This window comes from Megascapheus bottae, chromosome 17 (assembly GCF_031878675.1).
Source record: "Megascapheus bottae isolate mThoBot1 chromosome 17, mThoBot2.hap1, whole genome shotgun sequence".
NCBI classification, from domain to species: Eukaryota; Metazoa; Chordata; class Mammalia; order Rodentia; family Geomyidae; genus Megascapheus; species Megascapheus bottae.
In genome coordinates this window covers 19,453,428-19,476,337 of record NC_143525.1, presented here as the reverse complement: position 1 = coordinate 19,476,337, position 22,910 = coordinate 19,453,428, and the positions used below count along the sequence as shown (strand labels likewise).

The 22,910-nt window shown below is 51.8% G+C and overlaps 1 protein-coding gene across 13 annotated transcripts in view; it reads left to right on the top strand.

Moving 5' to 3' along the window:
* Arhgap27 (Rho GTPase activating protein 27) overlaps positions 1–21,068 on the top strand; it is a 31,628-nt gene extending 10,560 nt beyond the window's left edge. For 8 of the 13 annotated variants that reach the window (XM_090350060.1, XM_090350068.1, XM_090350061.1 and 5 more), the window contains 15 exons: positions 12,364–12,783; positions 13,097–13,279; positions 13,490–13,570; positions 13,647–13,730; positions 13,993–14,060; positions 14,312–14,402; positions 14,856–14,960; positions 16,286–16,384; positions 17,992–18,097; positions 18,255–18,377; positions 18,707–18,805; positions 19,092–19,169; positions 19,261–19,395; positions 19,489–19,594; positions 19,710–21,068. In XM_090350060.1, coding sequence (XP_090206186.1) covers positions 12,364–12,783; positions 13,097–13,279; positions 13,490–13,570; positions 13,647–13,730; positions 13,993–14,060; positions 14,312–14,402; positions 14,856–14,960; positions 16,286–16,384; positions 17,992–18,097; positions 18,255–18,377; positions 18,707–18,805; positions 19,092–19,169; positions 19,261–19,395; positions 19,489–19,594; positions 19,710–19,887 — 1,956 coding nt within the window. In that variant the 3' untranslated portion in view covers positions 19,888–21,068. Of the gene's footprint in view, positions 1–7,103; positions 7,358–12,363; positions 12,784–13,096; positions 13,280–13,489; positions 13,571–13,646; positions 13,731–13,992; positions 14,061–14,311; positions 14,403–14,855; positions 14,961–16,285; positions 16,385–17,991; positions 18,098–18,254; positions 18,378–18,706; positions 18,806–19,091; positions 19,170–19,260; positions 19,396–19,488; positions 19,595–19,709 lie in introns of those variants that run through there. The other 5 variants (XR_016538290.1, XM_090350066.1, XM_090350070.1 and 2 more) reach the window with 5 other exon arrangements.
* The last annotated feature ends 1,842 nt before the right edge of the window (positions 21,069–22,910 follow it).

Here is a 22,910-nt window from a genome sequence, read left to right as displayed (position 1 = left end):
TAGCATCTCTTGGTATCCTTTTCTTTCAACCATAATCATCTATTTAAAGATCACCTTTCTGGTATGTGTGACATGGCAGTACTTTTACACTGAAACTCACTCTGCAAAGCAAGAATCCAGTCTCCTGACATTTCATTTAATAACTCTAATCCTTTGCTTGGTTTTATTATTTCTGACATATTTCAGATGTATTGGTTGATCTTGTGGGGAATTTCTGCTCTGATCAGGTTGCTATTGATTTTCTTTTACTCTGGATTATGTTTTCTATTCATTAGTAGCTTCTGCCCACCATCCCTGGGGTCCCTAAACCAAACTCATGTTTTATAGACTGTGTACTGCTAGGGCTTCTTGTCAGTGCTCCCATCTGGAACCCACAGAGCCTGTCAGTCTGTTCACTCCTGTCATTTTCAGCTTAGGGGAAAATCTCTTCATTGCCAGTTTATTTCTTTTATTTCTTCCTTCATTTGCATGCTAGCTCTCCTGACTGGATTCCACTTGCTTATCTTTTCCCTCTTTATATTTCTAGGTCTGTGTACTTGGGTTCTGACATTTGAGCTCTATCTTCTGCTTGAATTCCCAGGCCACACATTTGAATCTCAGGGTGAAAACCTTTTTCCTTCAGTTAGTACTATGGTATCTTTTAAGTCCTTGAAAAATGCCCCTTTTAGTAGTACTGAAGCTTGAACTTAAGGCCTTATGCTTGCTAAGCAAGCCCTCTACTACTTCAGTCATGTTTGCAGCCCTGTTTGTGTTAGCTATTTTTCAGATAGGGTCTCGTACTTTAGCCCACACCAGCCTGGAGTGAGATTCTCCTACTGATACCTATTTATAGCTGGAATGACAATGTTAAGAAGATGGGTCTTATTCTTTTTTTGTTGTTGTTTTTGTTTTTTTGTTTTTTTTGTTTTTGGTCTGGGCTGGTCTTAAATTGTAGCCCTGTCCATCTTTACCTTTGAAGTAGCTGGGCTTGCAGGCAGAAGCCACCACATCTGACCTTCTTTCTTCTCTTTTCTTCTTTCTTTTTTTGGGGGGAGGGGGGGTCAGTTGTGGGTGTTGAATTCAGGGCCTGGGTGCCATCCCTTGGCTATTTCATTTAAGGCTAGTGCTCTATCACTTTGAGCCACAGGTCCACTTCCAATTTTCCGGTAGTTACCTGGAGATGAGAGTCTCACAGACTCTTGCCTAGATTGGCTTTGAACTGCAATCCTCAGATCTCAGCACCCTGAGTAGCTAGGATTACAGGCATGAGCCACCAGTGCCCAGCCTCTTTTCTTTCTTTTTAATTTAATGTTTGGCTTGACCTAAGTCTCCTTAAGAGGCCTTTTGTTTTTTAAGTTGTAGTTTCAGTTCCTAGTGAATCTATCTACTTGAATTTTCCCCCCCTAATTATGGGGCTTGAACTCTGGGCCTGGGTGTTGTCCCTGAGTTCTTCTGCTCAAGGCTACTGCCTTACCCCTGGAGCCACAGTACCACTTCTGATTTTCTAGTGGTTAATTGGAGATAGGAGTCTCACAGACTTTAGTGGCTGGACTAGCTTTGACCCACAATCCTCAGATCTCAGCCTCCTGAGTAGCTGCAGGTACAGGCACGAGCTACCGTGCCCGACTCACTTGAATTTTCTTTACAACTCATAGTACATTTAAAAACAAATGCTTTTCTTTTTTGGTAGCACTGGAGTTTAGTAGGCATGAGTACGAGGCAGTTGTGGCAACACACTTATCAAATAGTAAGCCTTCCTTTTTTGTCTGTGTTGCTAACATTTGAACTCAGGGTCTGGAACTTACTAAGCAAGCACTCTGCCCCTTACACTACACTTCCTACCCTTTTTTGTGCTATATTTTGTTTTGTTTTGGTGATACTGGTGCTTGGATTTAAGGCTTCCTACCTGCTCAGTTTCCTTGCATGGCTAGCACTCTCCCATTTTAGGCCAAAACATCAAGCCTGACATTTTATTGGTCATTTTGAAGATGGAGACTAACAGACTTGTCTTCCCAGGATGGCCTGAAACTAGGCTCCCTGAATCTCAGCCTCCTATGAACCTAGAAGGCAGGTATACTTCACCATGACCAGTAGTAAGCTGAGAAGTGGTCTCAGAATCTTTTCTGCCCAGGCTGGCCTCAAACCCCAATCTACCTATTGTTAATCTTCCAAGTAGCTAAGGGTCTATCAACTCCCAGGAGTTCTCCCTGCCCCCTGCCTCCCCTGCATTTCCAGGCTTAAGGACAGGATGAGCCTTGCTCATCTGTTTTAGTTTTCCATCCGCTCATAGAGATGCAGGGTCTGGTACAAGGCCACCCCGTACCAGACATCCACCATAGTGGTACCTAATAAGATTAGCACAAGTTCCTCAATGTCATGTCATAAGACCCAAGGCAGGGTTTCATTTCCTATTCTCCTAATCCATCACTGTCTCAGTGAACTCAATTCATTTCAGATGTAGCCAAAGGCCACCCATTCTACTTGTTTGTGTCCTCCAACCCTCTTAAGCAACTGCATCCTTTCCTTGGCTTGGTATTGGTGAATTCAAGAAAACAGATAAGATCTGTCTGCCATGTGTGGGTGCACTTCCGGGGCGAGAGGGGTGTACCCGTGGTCCCAACACCACTTAAGAACTGGTCCTCTGAGCTGGTAGGATCATCAGGCTCAAAAACAACTGATGTGGTGGATGATCCCTGGCTTCTGCCAGGAGGAGAGCGAAGGCAACTTTGATTTGGGACCTGTTGGGCTACAGGAGCCCAGAGATAGAGCTATGTCCTTTACCTCGCATGCAATGCACATACGGTAAGGTGAATAGCAAGGTGACGCTCCAGTGCTGAGGGAGCCTGGACCTGAGAGGCTGAGGAAGAGGAAGAAAACCAAAAGGCATAACTCTGCAGGCAGGGCACATAGCTTTCTTTCTTTCTTTCTTTCTTTTTTTTTTTTTTTTTTTTGTCTGTTGTAGGGGTTGAACTCAGGGCCTGGATGCTGTCCCTGGGGCCTTTTTCTCAAGGCTAGTGCGCTACCATTTGAGCCATAGCTCCCAGCTTTTTTTTTTTTTTTTTTTTTTTGGCCCCCTTCTCTCTCTCTTTCTGGCCCCGCTCGCTCCGGCCCCGCTCGCTCCGGTCCCGCTCGCTCCGGCCTCGCTGGCTCTGGCTCGGTTCGCTCCCGCACGCTCCGGCCCTGCTCGCTCCGGCCCCGCTCGCTCCGGCCACCACTCGGTTGGGCTCCGCTTGCTCGCCTCCACTCTCTGTCGCTTGTTGCAGTCTCCTCTCTGTCACTTCCGGCTTGGTTGTGTCTCGTCTCTGCCACTTCCGGCTTGGTTGTGCATGTGGGATACCGAGGAATCGAACCCGGGTCCTTGTGCATGCTAGGCAAGCACTTTAACCGCTAGGCCAAACTCCCGGGCCCAGCTCCCAGCTTTTTGCCAGAATCTTATAGACTTTTTTTTTTGTCCTAGCTTGCTTTGAACTGGGACTCTAAAATCTCAGCTTCCAGGGTAGCTAGGATTATAGGAATGAACCACCAGCACCCCTGCACACTTTCTTTTTTTTTTTTTTTTTTTTAAGAAACAGAGTTTGCGGAAATGGCAAAAGGACCAAGATGACAGAGAAAGAGGCTCTCTACCTTCCTTATGAGAGACCTCTCCAGAGGAAGTGGAGGCTCTGAGGGCTTGATCAGGCCTTCCACTAGAGGACAGGGGAAAGAATGAAGGAAACACAGTTGCAGATGTGTTTGGGGTGTGAGCAGAAGGTGGTTTATTCTTTCCCACCTCCCTGGCTTGAATCAAAACGACAGCCTTCACCAGCTGGGAGGTTCTTTGATGGGTCATTTCTGATTACCACAAGCCCCAGTGGGCCTCGCTGGGCCTCTGCCACCCTGGCTTACAGTACAGGTGTCCTGAGCCAGTGAGGAGCCTCACCCCAGATCCAGCCCACAGGGAGGATCTGGCCAGCCACTGAGGTCATCAGTAGCTTGGAGCAGAGTCCAGTGCCAATGGTGTCCAATCGAAACCCCACATTAGAAAAGCAGAAGCACACCCTGCTTTCTCACCATATCCCTGTGGGTGTGGGAACTCAGCGGCCTGCTGAGCTTTCACAGAAACCAGCCCTGGAGGCAGGAAGAAGGACAGGCCCTTTAATACAGCTGTAAAAATGGAGGCCCAGAAATTCCAGCATTAGCCAAGCACCAGTGACTCATACTTGTGATGCTAGAGACTGAGGAGGCTGAGATCTGATGATCACCATCTGAAGCCAGGACCACCCCCACCCCCCCCCAGGAAAGTCTATGAGACTCTTATCTCCAATGAGCCACTAAAAAGCCAGAAATGAAAGTATGGCTCAAGTTGGAGAACCTCAGCCTTGAGTGGAAAAGCTAGGGGACAGCCCACAGGTCCTAAGTTCAAGCCCCAGTATGAGATGTTCCAGCGTTGCTCAGAGAGAACCTGGGGTACAGTCTACCCAAGAATGCATGTTACTAGACTCCTGCTCCATTGTTTTCCTTCATTTAGCACACTATACTGCATGCCTCAAGTAAGGAGATTCCATTGAGCTGTGCTTATCTGAATCACGGAGGTAGCAGCAAAATGCTCTGCCCAGCCCCCAACTCAAGCCAGTTCCATTAGAATTAAATGGGCATGCTTCCCCCCACCTCAAGCACACCTCTGACGACCCCACATGGTACCACCATCCCTCTCCCCCTGCACATTGGTGGACATGTAGTTTTGAGCCAGGCTTTGATACACACAGAATGAGCCCCAACTACTATCCTGGAGGAGACATGGGGAAGGACTCAGGGTTTGACACCATTGATCTCTTTGAAACTAAAAGTACAGTCTGTCCCACCCTCCCTCCACCCAACCTGGCTGTCACAGAGTAGACTCAATGAGGAGGCTGTGTGACCCTCACCTGCCCCAAGCCAGATCCGGGGCTGACTTTCTGCTTTGAGACTCCTTCCTTCCTTCCTTCCTTCTTTCTTTTCTTCCTCCCTCCCTCCCTCCCTCCCTCCTTCCTTCCCTTCACTAGGGATCAGACCCAGAGTCTTGTACATATTAGGCAAGTGCTCTACCACTAGAGCTGGAGCTATACCCTTAGCCAATTTGGTTTTGAAGCAGGGTCTTGCCATTACCTTTGTCCTAGACTGGTCTTAAACTTGAGATCCTCCTGTTTCTGACTTCTGAGTAACTGGAATTACAGGTATACACCACCACCAACACACACACAAACACACACACACACACACATGTACCCCAATACAATACAGGAGCTTGAACACAGGACCTTAGGCATTGTTTGACACTCTGCTGAGCATGAGCAGTGGCTCACACCTGTAATCTGAGGATCAAGGTTCAAAGCCAGCCTGGGCACAAAAGGACCTGAGACTCTTACCTCGAATTAACCTCTAGAAAATGGGAAGTGGGGCTTAATTCAAGGGTAGGGTGGTAGCCTTGAGCTGAAGAGCTCAGGGACAGCGCCCAGGCTGCCCAGGCTGAGTTCAAGTCCCATCACACACACACACACACACACACACACACACACACACACGCGCACACACACACACACACACACACACACTCAAAAGGTTGACACTCTACCACTTGAGCCACAGCTTTAATCCAGCTATTTTTATGGTTAATTGGATATAAAGAGTCTCATGAACTTTCTTGCCTGGGTCAGCTTCAATCTTTGATCATCAGATCTCAGCCTCCTAGGATTACAGGCATGAGCCACAATGCTCAACTTCCTCAAAAATAAAATACTTTTGAGATAGTCACCTCTAAGTAGCAAAAGCTGTCCTGGAACTTGATATGTAGCCCTACTTCAGCTTCCCAGATGTCAAGATTATTATTGGTGTGTGCTTCCACGCTAGTATAGTTTTGCCTTTCATCCCAGAGAACAAGATTTTCCAGTTGTGCCGGGTATGGTGGCTCATGCCTATAATCCTAGCTACTCAGCAGGCTGAGATCTGAGAATCATGGTTCGAAGCCAGCCGGGGCAATACAAAGCCAAGAGACTCTTATCACCAATTAATCACTAGAAAATGGGAAGTGGGGCTGTGGCTCACGGGCAAGGCAGTGGCCTCACTACATATATGAGACTAGAAACACACTACATATATGAGACGTCTTTCTCTGCACCCTTGGATTGGAAGGAGTGATTGATTTGCTCTGGGGTTTGAACTTCTGGGGAGACCAGCCATGAGCTCCCTAGGGCAGAGGACAGCAGAGGCCCCAGCCTTTCTTCACTCTTTCCTAGTGTCCCATCCTCACTGCATGAGTGTCCTTGTGTCCTGAGCCCACAGGGGTATAGGAGAAGAGAAGTCAGGGGCGGAAGTAGGCCTGGAAGAAAAGGGAGCCAAAATACCACATGGTCCTTGAGTCTGGCAAGACAAGCACCATGCGTGCGTGCGTGTGTGTATGTATGTGTATGGTGTGGGGGGGAGAGCGGGGGCAAGGCAAGTAGCTTGGAGAGAAAGAAAACACACTTAGGGTATATTGTGTCCACTGCGTGTGGCTAGGGTCTTAAGACACACCTGCTTGAGGGGACAGAGGGAAGAGAAGTTGGGGAGGAAAAGAGGGAAGGAGGTCCCCTTCCTCAATGAGTAGGGGTGAGGCCCATAAGAATGGGAGATGTTGACACACCGGAGTGGAAGGCAGATACAGCTTGTTGACCAAATCTGAAAGAGACAGATCCAGGGTCCAGGCAGGCAGATAGTGATATGGTCCAAACCCCTTCTCCCTTCCCCCCTCTTAGTGGCTGGCAGGGTCCAGACACCCTCCTCCCATGTCTGCACAGACCCCTTCCTCTTTGGGAGCCCCTCCCCCTGCACAGGCTTCCTCTTTCCCTTTTCACCCTCTCTGGGTCTTGGGGAGTGGGTGGCCACTCACTGACTTGTTCCAAACGCCGGAGCTACTAACCAAGTCAATATAGGCCTGAACCCCGAGCTGCCCCTTCTGCCTGCACTGTGTGCTTCCTCCTAGCTCCTCCATGGCTTAAATGGGACAGCTATACAGGCTGCTCTGGGCTACATCTGGGCCTGGTACCAGTTCTGCTGGGTCCTCAGATCCTTGTGTGGAGCAATCAGAAGAGTGAGGAGTGCAGATAACACCCCAAACCAGCACCCCCACCCGGCCTGCCCCATCAAGCAGCCTCTGTCTCAGGCTGCACTTCCGCAGCCTGACAGGAAACCCACAGCAGTCTCAGCCTCCCACCATATCAAGACAACTTCTTATTTCTCAGTTGCCCTGTGCCAGCTGGGGTTGTGCCCCTTGGCTCCACCCCCAAAACTTTCCCAGGCTTCATCCTAAGAGCTCCAAGCAACCAGGATAGTGGATATGATTGCCAAACTGTCCAGGAGGCAGAGTCCGGCACTGCGGGCACAGGTAGGGAGGGAGGACGTTAGTGGCCAGCTCAGCCTCTGCTGGGATGGCAGAATGCTTGGGGGCGGGGATGGGGGTTCCTGGCAGGCCACATCCCCACCTTGGTAGGGGCCCCAAGGCTGGGGCTCTTCCTTTCCTGTCTCTTTCTTTCTCAGAGGCCCTGCTTGTCTGAGAGCGCCGTGGAGACATTGTAGGGAACTGGACTTGGAGCTGGAGAGGCAGGACCACCACCTGCTTGGGGACAGGCTAGGGAACTGGAGGCCAGGGGATCACTACCATGAGCAAGTGAGGAGGGGCTGCTGCTGTGGTAGAGCCAGGGTCTATCTTGACTCAGTCCTCTGGCCTGAGATAGAAAAGCACTTCCTCTTACCCTCTTGATTTCTGTTGTGTTCCTCTCTAGGATACAACTCGAGCCACAGGTACCATAGTCAGATCCTTGTTTTCTGGGCAAGGCACTGCCAGGGGGAAAAAGAAAAGGGAGAAAAAAGGCAGATCTTAGCACTGAGGGAGTGTACTGAAGTTTCAGAACTAAAGGGACCTTAAGGTTGTTGTAGTCCAACTCCTCCTCCAGATCTGCAGCATTGAGAAAGGAAGTAGACTTGGCCTGCTTGCCACTGGGGGCCCCACTGGCCCCAACCCCTAGGAGTCTGTCAACTTTGCCCTCAGGTAGCTCTGATACCCCTAAAGGAAGGGGGGAGGGAGGAAGGGGGGAGGGAGGGAGAGAGAGGGTGAGAGAGAATGTATGTATCTGGAATCTTGTGACAAGGACCAGAGTGAGTCTAGAAGGACTCGGGACCTCGTCAGGATGTGCTGACAGTTTACATGTGTGGCAGAGCTTACTGTCCCCCAGGAGAGATCTCTGAGATCTGAACATTTTGTGTGCGCACATACACACACGCATGCCACTCCAGGGGCTTGAACTCAAGGCCTGGACACAATCCCTGAACTTTGGTTGCTCAAGTCTAACACTCTATCATTTGAGCTATATAACTCTGTTTCTGGCTTTGGAGACATTAATTGGAGATGAGTCTTACAGGGGCTAGGAATCTAGCTTAGTAGTAGAGTGCTCGCCTAGCATGCATGAAGCCCTGGATTCAATTCCTCAGTACCACATAGAAAAAGCTGAAAGTGACACTGTGGCTCAAGTGGTAGAGCGCGCTTGCTCAGGGACAATGTCCAGGCCCTGAGTTCAAGCCCCAGGACTTGCCAAAAAAAGAATGAAAAAGAATCTTACAGACTTTCCTGCCTAGTCTGACTTTCTGAAACCTTGATCTTCAGATCTCAGCGTTATGGGAATGGGCCACAGGCAACCTGACAAGATCTAGACTTTTGTTTTTGTCCTGCTTAGGTTGGGGCTGAACTTGCTCAATGGGCTGTGCTGCCTAGATGCATCCCCTCCCCACAGAGCCGTGTTCTCCTTTCTATCTGTCCCCATTCTACTACCATAGCTTTGAACCTGCCATGTACAGAGCCCAGGGAAGAAAGTGGATTAAGAGAATGGCTGCCATATTTATAATAGAGTCATAAAGCGATCATTAAAAGTTCACTGTCTTGTAGTGCTATGGCTCAAATGCGAGAGTGCTAGCACCAGGCCCAGAGTTCAAGCCCCACAACAGATGAAAAAAATAAATCTCATTACCATTAAAAGTTTACTGTCTTCAAATGTACATAATTTCCCAAAGAGAATATGGTGAAATGCTGATTGGGTTTCAATGGATTTGGGCTCAGGTGAAGAGGTATTCACAGCCTTTGAGTCATGATTATTTTTTACTTTTTCTGTTATGTGGTACTCAGGAAATTGAACCTAGGGCTTCATGCATGCTAGGTGAGTACTCTACCACTAAGCCACATTACCAGCCTCTTCTTTCTCCTCCTCCTCCTCCTCTTCCTCCTGATCCTCCTTCTTCTTTCTTCTTCTTTTGGTTGGTCATGGAGCTTGAACTCAGGACCTGGGCACTCTCCCTGAGCTTTTCAGTCAAGGCTAGCATTCTACTACTTTAAGCCACAGAGCCACTTCCAGTTTTCTGATGGTTAATTGGAAATAAGAAACCGACTTTTGTACCCAGGCTGGCTTTGAACCGTGATCCTCAGATCTCAGCTTCCTGAGTAGCTAGGATTATTATAGTTGCAAGCCACTAGCACCTAACTTGAGTCATGATTTTTTTGTTGTCAGTGCTGGGCCTTGAACTTAGGGCCTAGCACTCTTGCTTGGCTTTTTAGCTCAAGGCTGGTGATCTACCACTTGAGCCACAGCTCTACATCTGGCTTTTTGCTGGTTACTTGGACCTAAGACTCTCATTCTCATGGATTTATCTGTGCAGGCAGTGTGAAAATGTAACGGTGGAGTTGGAGGTATGGCTCATTTGGTAGAGTACCAGCCAGTAAGCAAAAGTTGAGTCCTAGTCTCAAACAAAAAAGAAAAAGAGGGCTGGGAGTTTGGCCTAGTGGTAGAGTGCTTACCTAGCATGCACAAAGACCTGGGTTTCATTCCTTGGTACCACATACCTAGAAAAAAGATGGAAATGTAGCTCAAGTGGTAGAGCTCTAGCTTAGAGAAAGCCCAAGGACAGTGCTCAGGCCCTGAGGTTAAGCCCCAGGACTGACCCCCAAAAAAGGGAAAAATGGTATCAGTGTTCTGGGGAATACCAGAGGAATTCAGGAGTGGTCTCTAAGCTGGCACCTGAGCTGATCTTGAAGGAGGAGTAGGAGTCAGCCAGGTGAGAAGGGAGGAAGGTGGGCCCAGGCAAGCTGAGACTGAGCCAACGCCTACAGGTCACACAGCTAGAGAGGGTGGGGACCTGTAACTACCCAGAGCTACTGGAGCTTAAAAGTTCAAGGCAAGAGGCAAGGAGGGGCAGGAAATCAGGCATAAGCTCTGGGCAGGTGATAGATGGCCTCTTGTACCTAGCTAAGAGCTTAGACTTTGCCCTGTAGCCAGCAGGGAAGCATGAGGTGGGAATCAGGCCAGCTTCTGTTCTTTGAGGGCATAAACACTGCAGGCTTGTATTCCATGTGATCAGCCACCCGTGATAAACCCCTGGTTTCCCTGCTTCCCCCTTCCGTTCTCCAGTCCATCTGGCTGTCATCTCTCTCCTTATCTGGATATGATTTTGACACCTACAAAGCAACCCCATATCCAAAAGTAGTACTGATTCTAATCCCAGAGCTTCTGGAAATGAGAGGGAAGGAAAGTGAGAGCTTATGGAGGGACTGATTGCGTTGTGAAAGGGGACTACAGAAGGAGTGACCTCAATCCTTCACTTGCCTCTGTAAGTGAAGTCAGGTATAAGACCTGGGCTACTGATGATTTTGCTGCTGCTGTTGTGCTGCTACTGGGGGCTTGAACTCTTCTCGCTTAGCTGTTTCACTAAAGGTTGCCACTCTACCACTTGAGCCACACTTCTACTTCCTGCTTTTGGCAAGTTAATTGGAGATAAGAATATCACAGATTTGTATTTCCCCTTCGCCCACCCCTCTCTGTCTTCTCTGCCCTGGGAGCAGCTCTTCTGTTACAACCCCCTTAAAAATGTATGCCTGCTCAAGTTTGCCTCTACTCCCTCTTTGGTCTGGAGCTGCTGAGACTACTGTCTGCAGTGGTACTGAACAGACCAGAGACACTTGACAGACAAGAGCCACAGCTTAACAGGCCCACGTCCCCTGACCTCACTTGTCCCCAGCCGCAGCTTCCAAACCAGTGCCATTTCAAGGGACATCGATGCAGCAGCCAAGTTCATTGGAGCTGGGGACACCACAGTTGGGGTGGCTGGCTCTGGGGCTGGAATTGGCACAGTGTTTGGGAGCCTTATCTTTGGTTTTGCCAGGAACCCTTCTCTGAAGCAGTAGCTCTTCTCCCATGCCTTTCTGGGCTTTGCCCTCTCGGAGGCCATGGGGCTCTTCTGCCTGCTGGTGGCCTTTCTCATCCTCTTTGCCGAGTGAAAGAGACACTGGGTGGGTTTCTCCACCTCCCTTAGTTTTTTCTCCCATTTTTCATCTGCCCTATATGTTCCTTTTCCTGTACCTCCCCAGGAAGTCTGGGGAAAGTGGTTGGCTCAGGGTTTGCCAGAGGAAAGACAAAATAAATACTGTGTTAATAAGGGGAGAAAAAAGAGAATATCACAGATTTTTCTTCCAGGATTGGCCTTGAACTTTGATCCTCAGCTTCAGTCTCCTGAGTAACTAGGATTATACCAGGTCCCAACTTACTGATTTATTATTGTTAGTAAATAAAAAATATAATTGTCTCATTCATCTCTGGCTCTACTTCAGGAAGCACTTCCAAGAGCATTTCTTTAGGGGGGGAGTCCAAAGATGTAATTTCTCTGTACAGCTAATGTACTGCTTATCAAAATGCTATGAAGTAGAAATGTGTTTGGGGGAAGAGCTTAAGGAGGCGGCACGTGTATGGAGGCAGGGAGGGTGAGCAAATGCAGTTTATACCTAATGTACATATGTAAAAATTGCACTAGGTAACTTGAGGCTAAGAATGAGGCAGAGAGATGGGGTAGAATGATGGAGGGAAAGGCATTGAGCAAGATGCCTTGTGCTGATAACCTGACACAGAAATTGTAACCTCTTTATTCAACTACTTAATAATATGTATATATATATGTATATATATATATATATAAAGAACATTTCTTTAGGACTGGGAATTTAGCTCAAGTGGTAGAGCTCCTCCTGCATGGCATATGCAATGCCCTGAATACTGCCAAGAAAGCAAGAATATTTATTTTTATTTATTTCACTTTGGGCAGCACCAGGGATTGAACTGGAGGTCTTGCGTGCTTGGCAGGTGCTCTACCTCTTGAGCCACACCCCCAAGCCCACATGCCCTTTTTCTCTTCACACTGGTAATTTCAGAATAAGCAAAGCAGACATTTTACACCCTGGGGGACTAAAGCGGAGACCTAATGGGACTTGCTGGAGGTCGTCTAGGTGACAAGCGGCCCATCAGTAGTACCACGTGATCGATTCTGGAGCTGTCCTAAAGTCACCTTGGCCTCCCCCAGGTGGAGGAGCCCCCGGAGCCCGTGTACGCGAACGTCGAGCGGCAGCCGCGGGCCACTTCCCCGCACGTAGCTGCGGCCGCTCGCCTCAGCCCGGCGTGGGAGACGCACACAGACGTGGACACCGGGCGCCCCTACTACTACAATCCCGACACGGGCGTGACCACCTGGGAGTCGCCCTTCGAGACGGCGGAGGGCGCCGCCAGCCCGGCCACCTCGCCGGCCTCCGTGGGCAGCCAGGAGAGCCTGGAGACCGAGTGGGGCCAGTACTGGGATGAGGAGAGCCGCAGGGTGTTCTTCTACAACCCGCTGACGGGCGAGACGGCCTGGGAGGACGAGCCTGAGGACCAACTCGAGGACCAGCCCGGGGAAGAGCTGGAGATGCAGCCTTGCCTGAGCCCGGGCGGAGCCCGGGACCAGCGGGTGAGGGGCGGGGCCAAGTGGGCGGGGCCGTGCCTAAGCGCCTCTAGCCACGCCCCCTGCATGGGGCGTGGTCAGAGGCTGAAGGGCGGGGCCGAGAGGGCAGAGCTCTCCAGTTGGGGTGGACCTTTCCGGGAGCTCCTCTGATCGGGCGGGGCCTAGTGGGCGGGCCCTCTCTGAACATCTCTGGGGCTGACAATCCTTCCTGCTCCTCAACACCAGGAGTCATGCGATGGGGTGCATCTGGTACCAAAAGGAGGGACATGGGGTTATACTGGCACTGACGCCATCTGACTCCATCTTCTGATTCCTACAGCCCCCCACCCCTGAGACCGACTACCCCGAATTGTTAACCACTTATCCTGAAGAGGACTACTCTCCCGTGGGCTCTTTCAGTGAGGCCAGCCTCACCTCTCCCTTGCCTGCCCCTCCTGGCTGGTCCTGTCATGTGGGCCCGGACAAGCAGATGTTGTACACTAACCACTTCACCCAGGAACAGGTAAGGATAGCATTGGCAGATGGCTCCCAACCTTCTTCACTAGTTTCTCCCTTTAAGACTCTAAAGTGCAATTCCCAGGCCCACCCCAAGCCGACCCAAGACAAAGTCACCTGCACTTGTCCGAGGTACTGTCTTGGCCTCTGGTTAGAGGGAACCTTTTCCTCCTCTCATGAGCTGGGCTGGGCACCCTGACCATCCCTGTCCCCACAGTGGGTGAGGTTGGAGGACCAGCATGGGAAGCCATACTTCTACAAGCCCGAGGATGCCTCTGTGCAGTGGGAGCTGCCCCAGGTAACCAGCTGGAGAAGGGAGAGCGCTGGGGAGAGCCGAGAGGGCAATTGTGATATGACAAGATCGTGTTCCCCAGGTCCCTGTCCCTGCCCCTCGGAGCATCTGCAAATCTAGTCAAGACAGTGACACCCCAGCCCAGGCCAGCCCTCCGGAAGAGAAGGTAGGGAAAGTCAAGGAAGGCCCTAACAAAACAGTCCACAGAGAAAAATGGGTGTTTTCTGGAGGTCCTGAGGTCAGAGACAGGTGGGATATTGCTGACAACAGGTCCTAGCACTGAACCTCAGAGTTGGAGGAGTGTGGACACTGAGGGGAAGTTTCACCTCAGGAGGGCTGTGAAGACCTAGGGGGGTGGGGGGAGCTAGTCTCTGCCCCTCCTGGTTCACCCTAGGGACCACTGCCTCTTTCCCCCTCTTCTCTCTTAGATCAAGACTCTGGACAAGGCAGGGGTGCTCCATCGCACCAAGACGGTGGATAAGGGGAAGCGCCTCAGGTGAGAGCCCATTGGCACCCATTGGCACTGAGCACTTCCCCCATGCCAGCCTCTTCCTAATCCTCATAGGATTCAAGACACTAATAGAAGCAGTGACTTGCTCTAGGTCCTTTGGCTACTAGCTAGTAGACCTGGGAGTTCAGCCCTCCCTGCAGGTGACCCACACAGAACCCTTATGTTCTCTGCCCTGCTTCTGGGGGAGAAGGAGCTCTCAGCCCAGGTTCCTATCTCCACTTCATCCACCCTACCAGGAAGAAGCACTGGAGTGCCTCCTGGACCGTGCTAGAAGGTGGCGTCTTGACCTTCTTCAAAGACGCAAAGACCTCAGCTGCAGGCGGCCTGGTAAGGCCTATCTTGAAGCAAGGACCCCTGCCTCTGCTCTAGGTCTCATCTGGGCTGGGAGAGGCTAGTCTGAGATAGCCATACCCAAGTAGCAAAGGAGCTGGGCTTTGGTAGGGAGGAGGAAATGCCAGCAGATTTATTGCTAGACAGCAGCTCCACTCACCTTGGCGCTGGGGAACTGTCCTGAGGGTGGCCACACTAGGATCCTTTCTCCTTCCCTCTCTGAGTAGGCAGGTAATGAGGACAAGTCTGCCAGCAGGCTCTGAGGCTAAGAAGCACCAGGTTCTTGGGGCTCCAGCAATCCTCAGGCCCCCTTTCCCAGATCTACTGTCCAGCCACACCAGTGACCTCAGCCAGACCTTGAAGCTGGGGAAGGCTGGCTTGTCAGAGCTGGGGTGCTATAGCACGTCCATCTGGGCTAAAGAGTCTCACACTGTCTTTTTTCTCCCACAGAGGCAACCCTCCAAGTTCTCCACCCCTGAGTACACAGTGGAGCTAAAGGGAGCCTCTCTCTCTTGGGCCCCCAAAGAAAAGTCCAGCAAGAAGAATGTACTAGAGGTGAGTGATAAGGCAGATAAAAGAGGAGTTTACTATGGCCTGAGATGAACCCCAGAAAGGGGAGCTACCTGGAATGTATTGGGGCTGGAATTCTCAGGGCTCAAAGTTGCAATTTTTTTTTGGGGGGGTGCTGGCTCTAGGACTTAAATTCAGGGCTTTGATGCTTTCTCTGAGATCTTTTGCTCATGGCTAACACTCTACCACTTGAACCACAGTTCCATGTCCAGCTTTTTGGTGGTGAATTGAGTGTCACAGATTTCCTGACTGGGCTGGCCTTGAACCACGATTCTTATATCTCAGCCTCCCAAGTAGCTAGAATTACAGGAACTACTGGCACCTAGCTCAAAATCTTAAGATGTTCCACTGCTTCAGCTATGCTTCTAGCCCTCTTTTTTGTGGGTCATGGGACCTAAACTGGGCCTGGGTGCTGTCCCTGAGCTCTTCAGCTCAAGGCTACTACTGCCTTACCCTTGAGCCAAGCCCTACTTCCCATTTTCTAGAGGTTAATTGGAAATAAGAGTCTCAGGTCCTTTTGTGCCTGGGCTGGCTTTGAACCTTAATCCTCAGATCTCAGCCTCCTGAGTATCTAGGATTACAGGCATGAGCCACCGCACCCAGCTCTCTTATTTTTTTTAAGGCAGTTGAAATAGTATCCAATTATAATCTTAACTATTATTATTATTCTAGAAGTTGCTCATGTATTCTTTTGCATGAAGTGGGCTATGAGAGGATACACTGCCCAGGTTCAATGGTGGGGCAGGTTGGAGTCTTGTGACCTTGAAAGCAGAGGTAGTTTTGCAAGATCTGTCCTCAGTGTGTGCTTTCAGTTCTCTTCATTATCACTCCAGCAGCCAGGGTCTCCCATGGGAAGACCTGTCACTTGTGCTTTTTGTTCAGGCCAGAGCTCTAGGTAAGATCTGCCATGCCCTGTGGCAGAGTGCAGTGATGAAATTGAGCCCTACAGAGCTGGATTGCATCATTCACTAGCTGTGTGCCCACAAGGAAGTGGCTCAAGTTCAAGGATCTCACATTGTGTACCTGTAATAGAAACACTTTCATGCACTGCTAGAAAACAGGAGGAAGAGTTGGGCCTGGGGGGAGGCTTTTCTTTATTCCATTAGGTTCTGAGTTCTCTGGAGGCAGAGCTGGTTACCTCAGTCTCTGAACACACACACACACACACACACACACACACACACACACACACACACACACACACACACACACGGGCAAATACAGGCACGCACATACGAGCATCCCTCCCAAACCTACCCTCAGGATAGACCTAGGCAACCAAAATGACTGTGTAATTTGTGTTCCTCCAGCTCCAGAGCCGAGATGGCTCAGAGTACCTGATCCAGCATGACTCAGAGGCCATCATCAGCACCTGGCACAAGGCCATCAGCCAGGGCATCGAGGAGCTGGTAGGCAGAGCCTAGACCTCGGGGCTGACAGCCCTTACTGCAGGATCACCTCACCCACTGTGGGAGGGGACCCCTGCTCATGCATCAGAAGTTACATGGTCCCCGCACGCTTCCTGCAAGTGTAACCCCATTATGGCTGGAATGGCTGGGGGACTTCATTACAGTTGTGACTCCACCCTGGGGTTGACCTCCCAGAAGGACTCTATCAAGGAAACCAACACATCCAACAGGAAAGTAACCATTGCGAACCAGCCTTAGGCCAGAAAGACAAGCTAAAACTAGAATATAAAACTTGAAAGAGCTTGTCGAGGTGGCTCACGCCTGTAATCTTGGCTATACAGGAGGCTGAGATCTGAGGATCTCAGCAGTTCAAAGCCAGTCCAGGTACTAACGTTCATGAGGCTCTTATGTCCAGTTAACTGCCAGAAAACCAGAAATGGTGCTGTGGTTCAGGGAGTAGGGAAGTAGCCTTGAGCTGAACAATTCAGGGACAATGCCCAGGCCCAAGAGTTTAAGCCCCACGACCAACAAAACAACTCAAAAGATAACAGGTAGCTGGTCAGTTATACCTCGAATCTTAGCTACTTGGTAGGTTGAGCTCCACAAGATCACAGTACAAGACCAGCACAGACAAAAGTAGTTCACAGACCCCATTTTAGCCCATTGCTGGGGGCAGCAGGGCATACTTGTCATCCCAAGCAATATGGGAGGCTGAGATAGGAGAATCAAAGTGTCAGACAAGGCCAGACAGAAAAGTCCTTGAGGCTGTCTCCATGGAGGAAAGCTAGATTGTAATCCCAGCAAAAAAAAATGGGTAGGCAAATGAGAGCTCAGGCCGTGAGCTCTGATTAACATTAAGAGGGACCTTATTCTAAAAACAGATTCAAAACAAAACAGGGCTGAAGGCATGGCCCAGTGTTTTCACAACAGTCTAGCAAGTACAAGGTCCAGTCCAAACTCCAGTCACTTAAAAGAACTGAATTCAAATGCCTACTTCTGCATGTGTGGTTGTGCTAGGATTCGAACCCTTAACTCAGGGCCACTTGCATGCATGCTAGACAAGCTCATTAACTGTTCCTGAGTTATACCCCTAGCCCCAGGACTCTACCATTTTTTAGGTTCAGACTAACAATTACTTTAGTAGAGATGAAACAGGCTCTCTGGATGACTGTTTGCTTGGCACTTTTTGAGTCTCTTAATTGCCTGTCACCTAAACTTGGGTACAGCTGTGTGGCTAGAAATAGAATTCCAGATGCAAAAGTAGAAATCCATATGTCCGGATAGAAATGAAAAGGCAAGGTGTTTGTGAGTCTTGGTGACTGGAAGCCCAGTGGAATTTCCATAACAGGAAAAAGGAGCCAGAAACAGGAAGGGGATAGAAGTGGCCAGGATAAGAGAGGACTGGAAGAAGGGCTCCACCACCTAAGGCTTTGGCAGTCAGAGCGGTGGATACCCCGACCTCTGAAGGGGAGGGGAGTTAACCCATTAAGGGAGGAGGGGAGGGTTATATCTCCAGGCCAGACCTGCTGGGAGGCATTTTAGACCCCCTCTCTGGAGAGACCCCAGCTGGTCCCCAGGGCCTCCCTCTCTGAGGCCCCTTATTCCAGTCCACAGATCTGCCCCCAGGGGAGGAGAGCGAGACTAGCAGCGCAGACTTGGGCTCCAGTGAGCGCCTGGGAAGCTGGCGGGAGGAGGAAGCCCGGCAGAGCACAGGTGAGCTGTGGGGCAGTGGGTGGGGTGGGGTGGGGTGTCTTTGTCCCCTCTTGGAGGTCAGGGGGTGATGCCCTGGCTGGGGCCTGCTAGGCCCACCCCAGTGCCACCAACTGACTGGGTTCCCTATTCCTCCCCCCCCTCCCCGGGCCGGCGGCAGTGTCCCTGGCGCTGAGCCCCGGGGGCCTGGAGGGTGACCTGAGCCGGGTGCGGCAGAAGCTCCGCAAGTTCCTGCAGAGAAGGCCCACCATGCAGTCGCTGCGGGAGAAGGGCTACATCAAAGGTAGCAAGGGCTGGAGGGGAGCCGGGCGGGAGGGCGGGGCCCGGCGAGGCGGGAGGGCGGGGCCTGGAGGTAGAGGTGGGCGAGGTCGGGTTGGGCGGGGCCTGGTGGGGCCAGGCGTGAGGGCGGGGCCCAGCGAGGCGTGAGGGCGGGGCCTGGAGGGCGGGGCGCGGCCCGGCGGGGCGGGAGGGCGGGGCCTGGCGGGAGGGGCGGGGCCCGGCGGGAGGGGTGGGCGGGGCCCGGCGGGGCGGGAGGGCGGGGCCCGGCGGGGCGGGAGGGCGGGGCCTGGCGGGCGGGGCGGGGCCCGGCGGCGCTGACACCCTCTTCCCCAGACCAGGTGTTCGGCTGTGCGCTGGCCGCGCTGTGTGAGCGCGAGCGGAGCGCGGTGCCGCGCTTCGTGCAGCAGTGCATCCGCACGGTGGAGGCCCGAGGTAAGGCGGTCGGCGCGTCCTGAGGGTGGCACGGGGTGTCACGCCTGGAATCCCAGCTCCTCTGAAGCCTGGGAGCTGAGGACAGCAGTTTGAAACCAGCCCGGGCAGGGAAGTCCAATTATCCACCGGAAAACTGGAGTCGGCGCTGTTGGCTCCAAGTGGTGGAGCGCTAGCCCTGAGCCGAGAAGGCTCGGGGATGGCGCCCGGGCCCGGAGTTCAAGCCCACCTTCCACCGCCCTCACCACCCGCCAAGGCACTGGGGTCAGCAGCTCTCCCCCCCTCCCAGGACTGGACATTGACGGGCTGTACCGCATCAGCGGAAACCTGGCCACCATCCAGAAGCTGCGCTACAAGGTGGACCACGGTGAGACCCCTCCCCGCGCCCCGCCCCAGGCCCTGGAAGCCGCGGGGTGGCCGACCTCCCCTTGACCCTCCCTTCCCCCCGCCGGGCCCAGACGAGCGCCTGGACCTGGACGACGGCCGCTGGGAGGACGTCCATGTCATCACGGGCGCCCTGAAGCTCTTCTTCCGGGAGCTTCCCGAGCCCCTCTTCCCCTTCTCCCATTTCGGCCAGTTCATCGCGGCCATCAGTGAGTAGCCAGGGTCAGGGATGGGGGTGCGGAGGGGGGCGGGAGCCCGCCGGCCGCTTTCACACACCTGCCTCCTCGTCCTCCCCGGCCCAGAGCTGCAGGACCAGGCCCAGCGCAGCCGCTGTGTGCGCGACCTGGTGCGCACCCTGCCCGCCCCCAACCACGACACGCTGCGGCTGCTCTTCCAGCACCTGTGCAGGTGGGGGGAGGGGCGGGGCATGGTGGACCCTCCCCTCCCCTCCCTCCTCCTCCTCCTTCCCCTCCTCTTCCCCCCATCAGGCATCCTCTAGCCCCCCCCTCCCTTGCCACTACAGGGTGATCGAGCACGGCGAGCAGAACCGCATGTCGGTGCAGAGCGTGGCCATCGTCTTCGGGCCCACGCTGCTGCGGCCCGAGGCGGAGGAGGCCGGCATGCCCATGACCATGGTGCTCCAGAACCAGGTGGTGGAGCTCATCCTGCAGCAGTGCTCCGACATCTTCCCGCCGCACTGACCGCGGACCTGGCCTTGCTCTCCCGCCGGGCCGCGGGCTAGGGCGACCCCCGGTGGGCAGTTGGTGAAATGTGACTCCCCTCCCGCCCTCCCGCCACCCATCCCCATGTGGGACTCACTGGGCTCCGATCTTTATTACCGTGCAGCCCATTGCGTGGGGCTGGGGTACTAAGCGTTGTTGTTGATGTTGTTTTGGTTTGTTGCAGTTTGTTTTCTGGGGCAGCTGTTAGAAGAAGGAATTTGATGAGGGGCTTCTTGGCTTTCATCAATTCAGGCCCTCACGGAGTAGCTAATAACAACATGCCTGCTGCAGGCCAGCTAAGGCAGGACTTGACCTTGATCTCTGGCCCAGGATGCTGCTTGAACCTGCCTTCCTCCAGCCTGGGGAATGACACACTTTCCTGGGCCTCCTTCCCTAAACCATTGGTTTGTCTACAGGGTTTTTAACATCCACTGGATGTGTACCCTGTACCCCTACCGTGCTTTCCGCGAAGGCATGACCTGCCTGGCCAAACAGGGAAATTATAATCAACTTTTAATTCTTTTTTTTTTAATTTTTATTTTTTTATTGTAATTAGTAAAAGGGTTACATGATATTTGCCAGATAGAAGGTGCATTAATTCACATACATTGATACCCTTTCACATGTCTTGGTACCCATTACCCTCCCCCCCACACCCCCCTCAACTTTTAATTCTTTTGGAGAGGTGAGAGCACTTGATCTGAGCCCCCAAACCCTATTAGCACTCTGGCTCTCGTGAACGCCTGGTGCTTACCTTGCTGTGAAGAGCTGGATGAAGCCCACAGTGGAGGAAGGAGGATAGCCTCAGGAAAGGATCTCAGTTCCCAGCCCCACCCACTTTAATCGATTCAACAAACAATAATAGCTGATATTTATTGGGTATTAGCACCATCCCACACATCTTACTTGGGTAATTTTGTTTCTTGAAGTCAGTATTTATTGTGTGCTCTCATGTGCCAGGCACATGCTCTGGGGCAGGGATAGTACACATGTCTGCTTCCCTGACAGGGCTTAGGGTCTAGTAGACCCCAGCCCACCTTGATGCCAGCAGGACTGGGAAAGAGAACAAATGGATGCCTCCTACCAGACTTCTGCCTATTTAAAAGGAAGCTAGTAAATCAAGCTAACAACTGTCCAATAAAATATATTCTATTCTCCTACTTTGGCAACTGTCTGTTGATAAGGACCTGCAGGGCTAAGTTCTAACTCTGTTTGGCTTTTCTGTGATCCGTACCCATTTGGAGGTAGAAGAATTGGTTGTACCCTTGGCTCGGATCTCAATCTTCCCATCTACATAGCCATTCTTTCCCAAGGAGAGGCTCATATGCAAGCAGGTAATGCTTTAGTCCAAGAGTGCAGTCTAGTATCTCAAGTACTCAGCTGCCACTTAGCCATCTGCTGGTGATGCCAGAGGGAGGGGTCTGGAGCCATTGGGCCAGAGACTTCTGGGCTACTGGATATTGCAAGTCTGAGCTAAAAGGAAAGGAAAGGTCGACCTCCTACAATGGTTCATAGATTTTTTTTTTGCCTGTCCTGGGGCTTGAACTTGGGCCTGAGCACTGTCCTTGAGTTTTCTCAAGGCTAGAGCTCTACCATTTGAGCCACAGCAACACTTCCGGCTTTTTCTATGTATATGGTACTGAAGAATAGAACCAGGGACTTTGTGCATGCTAGGCAAGCACTCTACCACCAGGCCAAACGCCCAGCCTGATGGCTTCTAGATTCTTTACACTGTGGGAAGAGTTGTAGAGTAGTAGGAGGAAAGTTGTGTCAGGGTCCCCAGTCATCCGAGGCTAGAAGCAAATGTTCCCAACCAATGACTTCAGCGCATTTGGACAAGAGCTAGGAAGCAGCAGGGTGCCCTGACAATGGCAGGACTCCAGATGCCTCTACAAAAACCGCACTGGAGGCAAGCAGTGATTCCCCACCATGTGAGAAGTAAGGGGAAGAAGTCTAATCTGGAGGAACCGCATGTGCAGAGACCCAGAGGCAGGAGAAAGAAGAAAATCTGACCGAAGAGCATCTGATCTAGAGCCCTGAGAGCAGTAGGCACAAGGGAGAGGTGATGCCGGAAAGGCTCTCAACGGACAGAGCCTGCAGTCTAGACTTCAGAATGGAACCAAGGCAGTGGACATTGGGTAAGCAGAAGAGGCTGGAAAACCCTTTGACTGTCAAGTGCTCTGTGGGCAAAAAGCACAGCAACAAGCAAAGAAGTCCTAGAATCATCACGTTACACGGAAGAGCTTCACAAGTCACCTGCCACCAGTGAGAGAAACTAGAGAGTTCATACCAGGAAACTCACCTGAGATCACATGACAAGCTCATCAGCTTCTCAAATATTGCACATTCCTTCCTGCTCCAAACCCTTCGAATCTGCAAAGCCTGGGTACCTGCTGTGTGTTCCACTGAAAATATGAGGCTCTGTCGCATGTCCCAACATTGGGCCCAGTATGAAAACACTGGGTTATGTCTAGCTCAGAAACCTTAGCTGCCCTCTTGCCACCACTCTGTCTGGTTGGGAACAATGTAAAAAGGAGGGACAATGACACCGTTGGTCAGGGCTCCCCCATGACAAGTTCTCCTGCAGAGACTTCAGCCAGCCCTGAGGTCCTTGGGCCATCTGCTTGCTAATAACTCTGGGGGACTTGCTCAGCGTTCATTCAGGTAACTTGTGAGCTGCGCACAGCATGTGGGCCTCCACCACTCCATCAGCCTTTTCCCTTCTGCCCACCATATTCTCCACCACCCCCAAGGGCCCTCACCCAGTGCATTCTGGGAGCTCAGCCACAGCCTGCAAATCTCCCTTACTGCTCTCCTAAGTTCCAGGAACAAAATCTGTGCCAGCCTGCAGGATGCCTCTGTGTGGATGGCTGCCAGACCCCTCACACACAGCCTGTGGGCCATGAAACGGAAGCCAACGCTTCTTGGTTCTTGAGCATGGCATCTCCAGCCACCAGCCCCCAGGTCTCTGCACATCAGCCAAGGTGTGTGGCTGCAGCTCA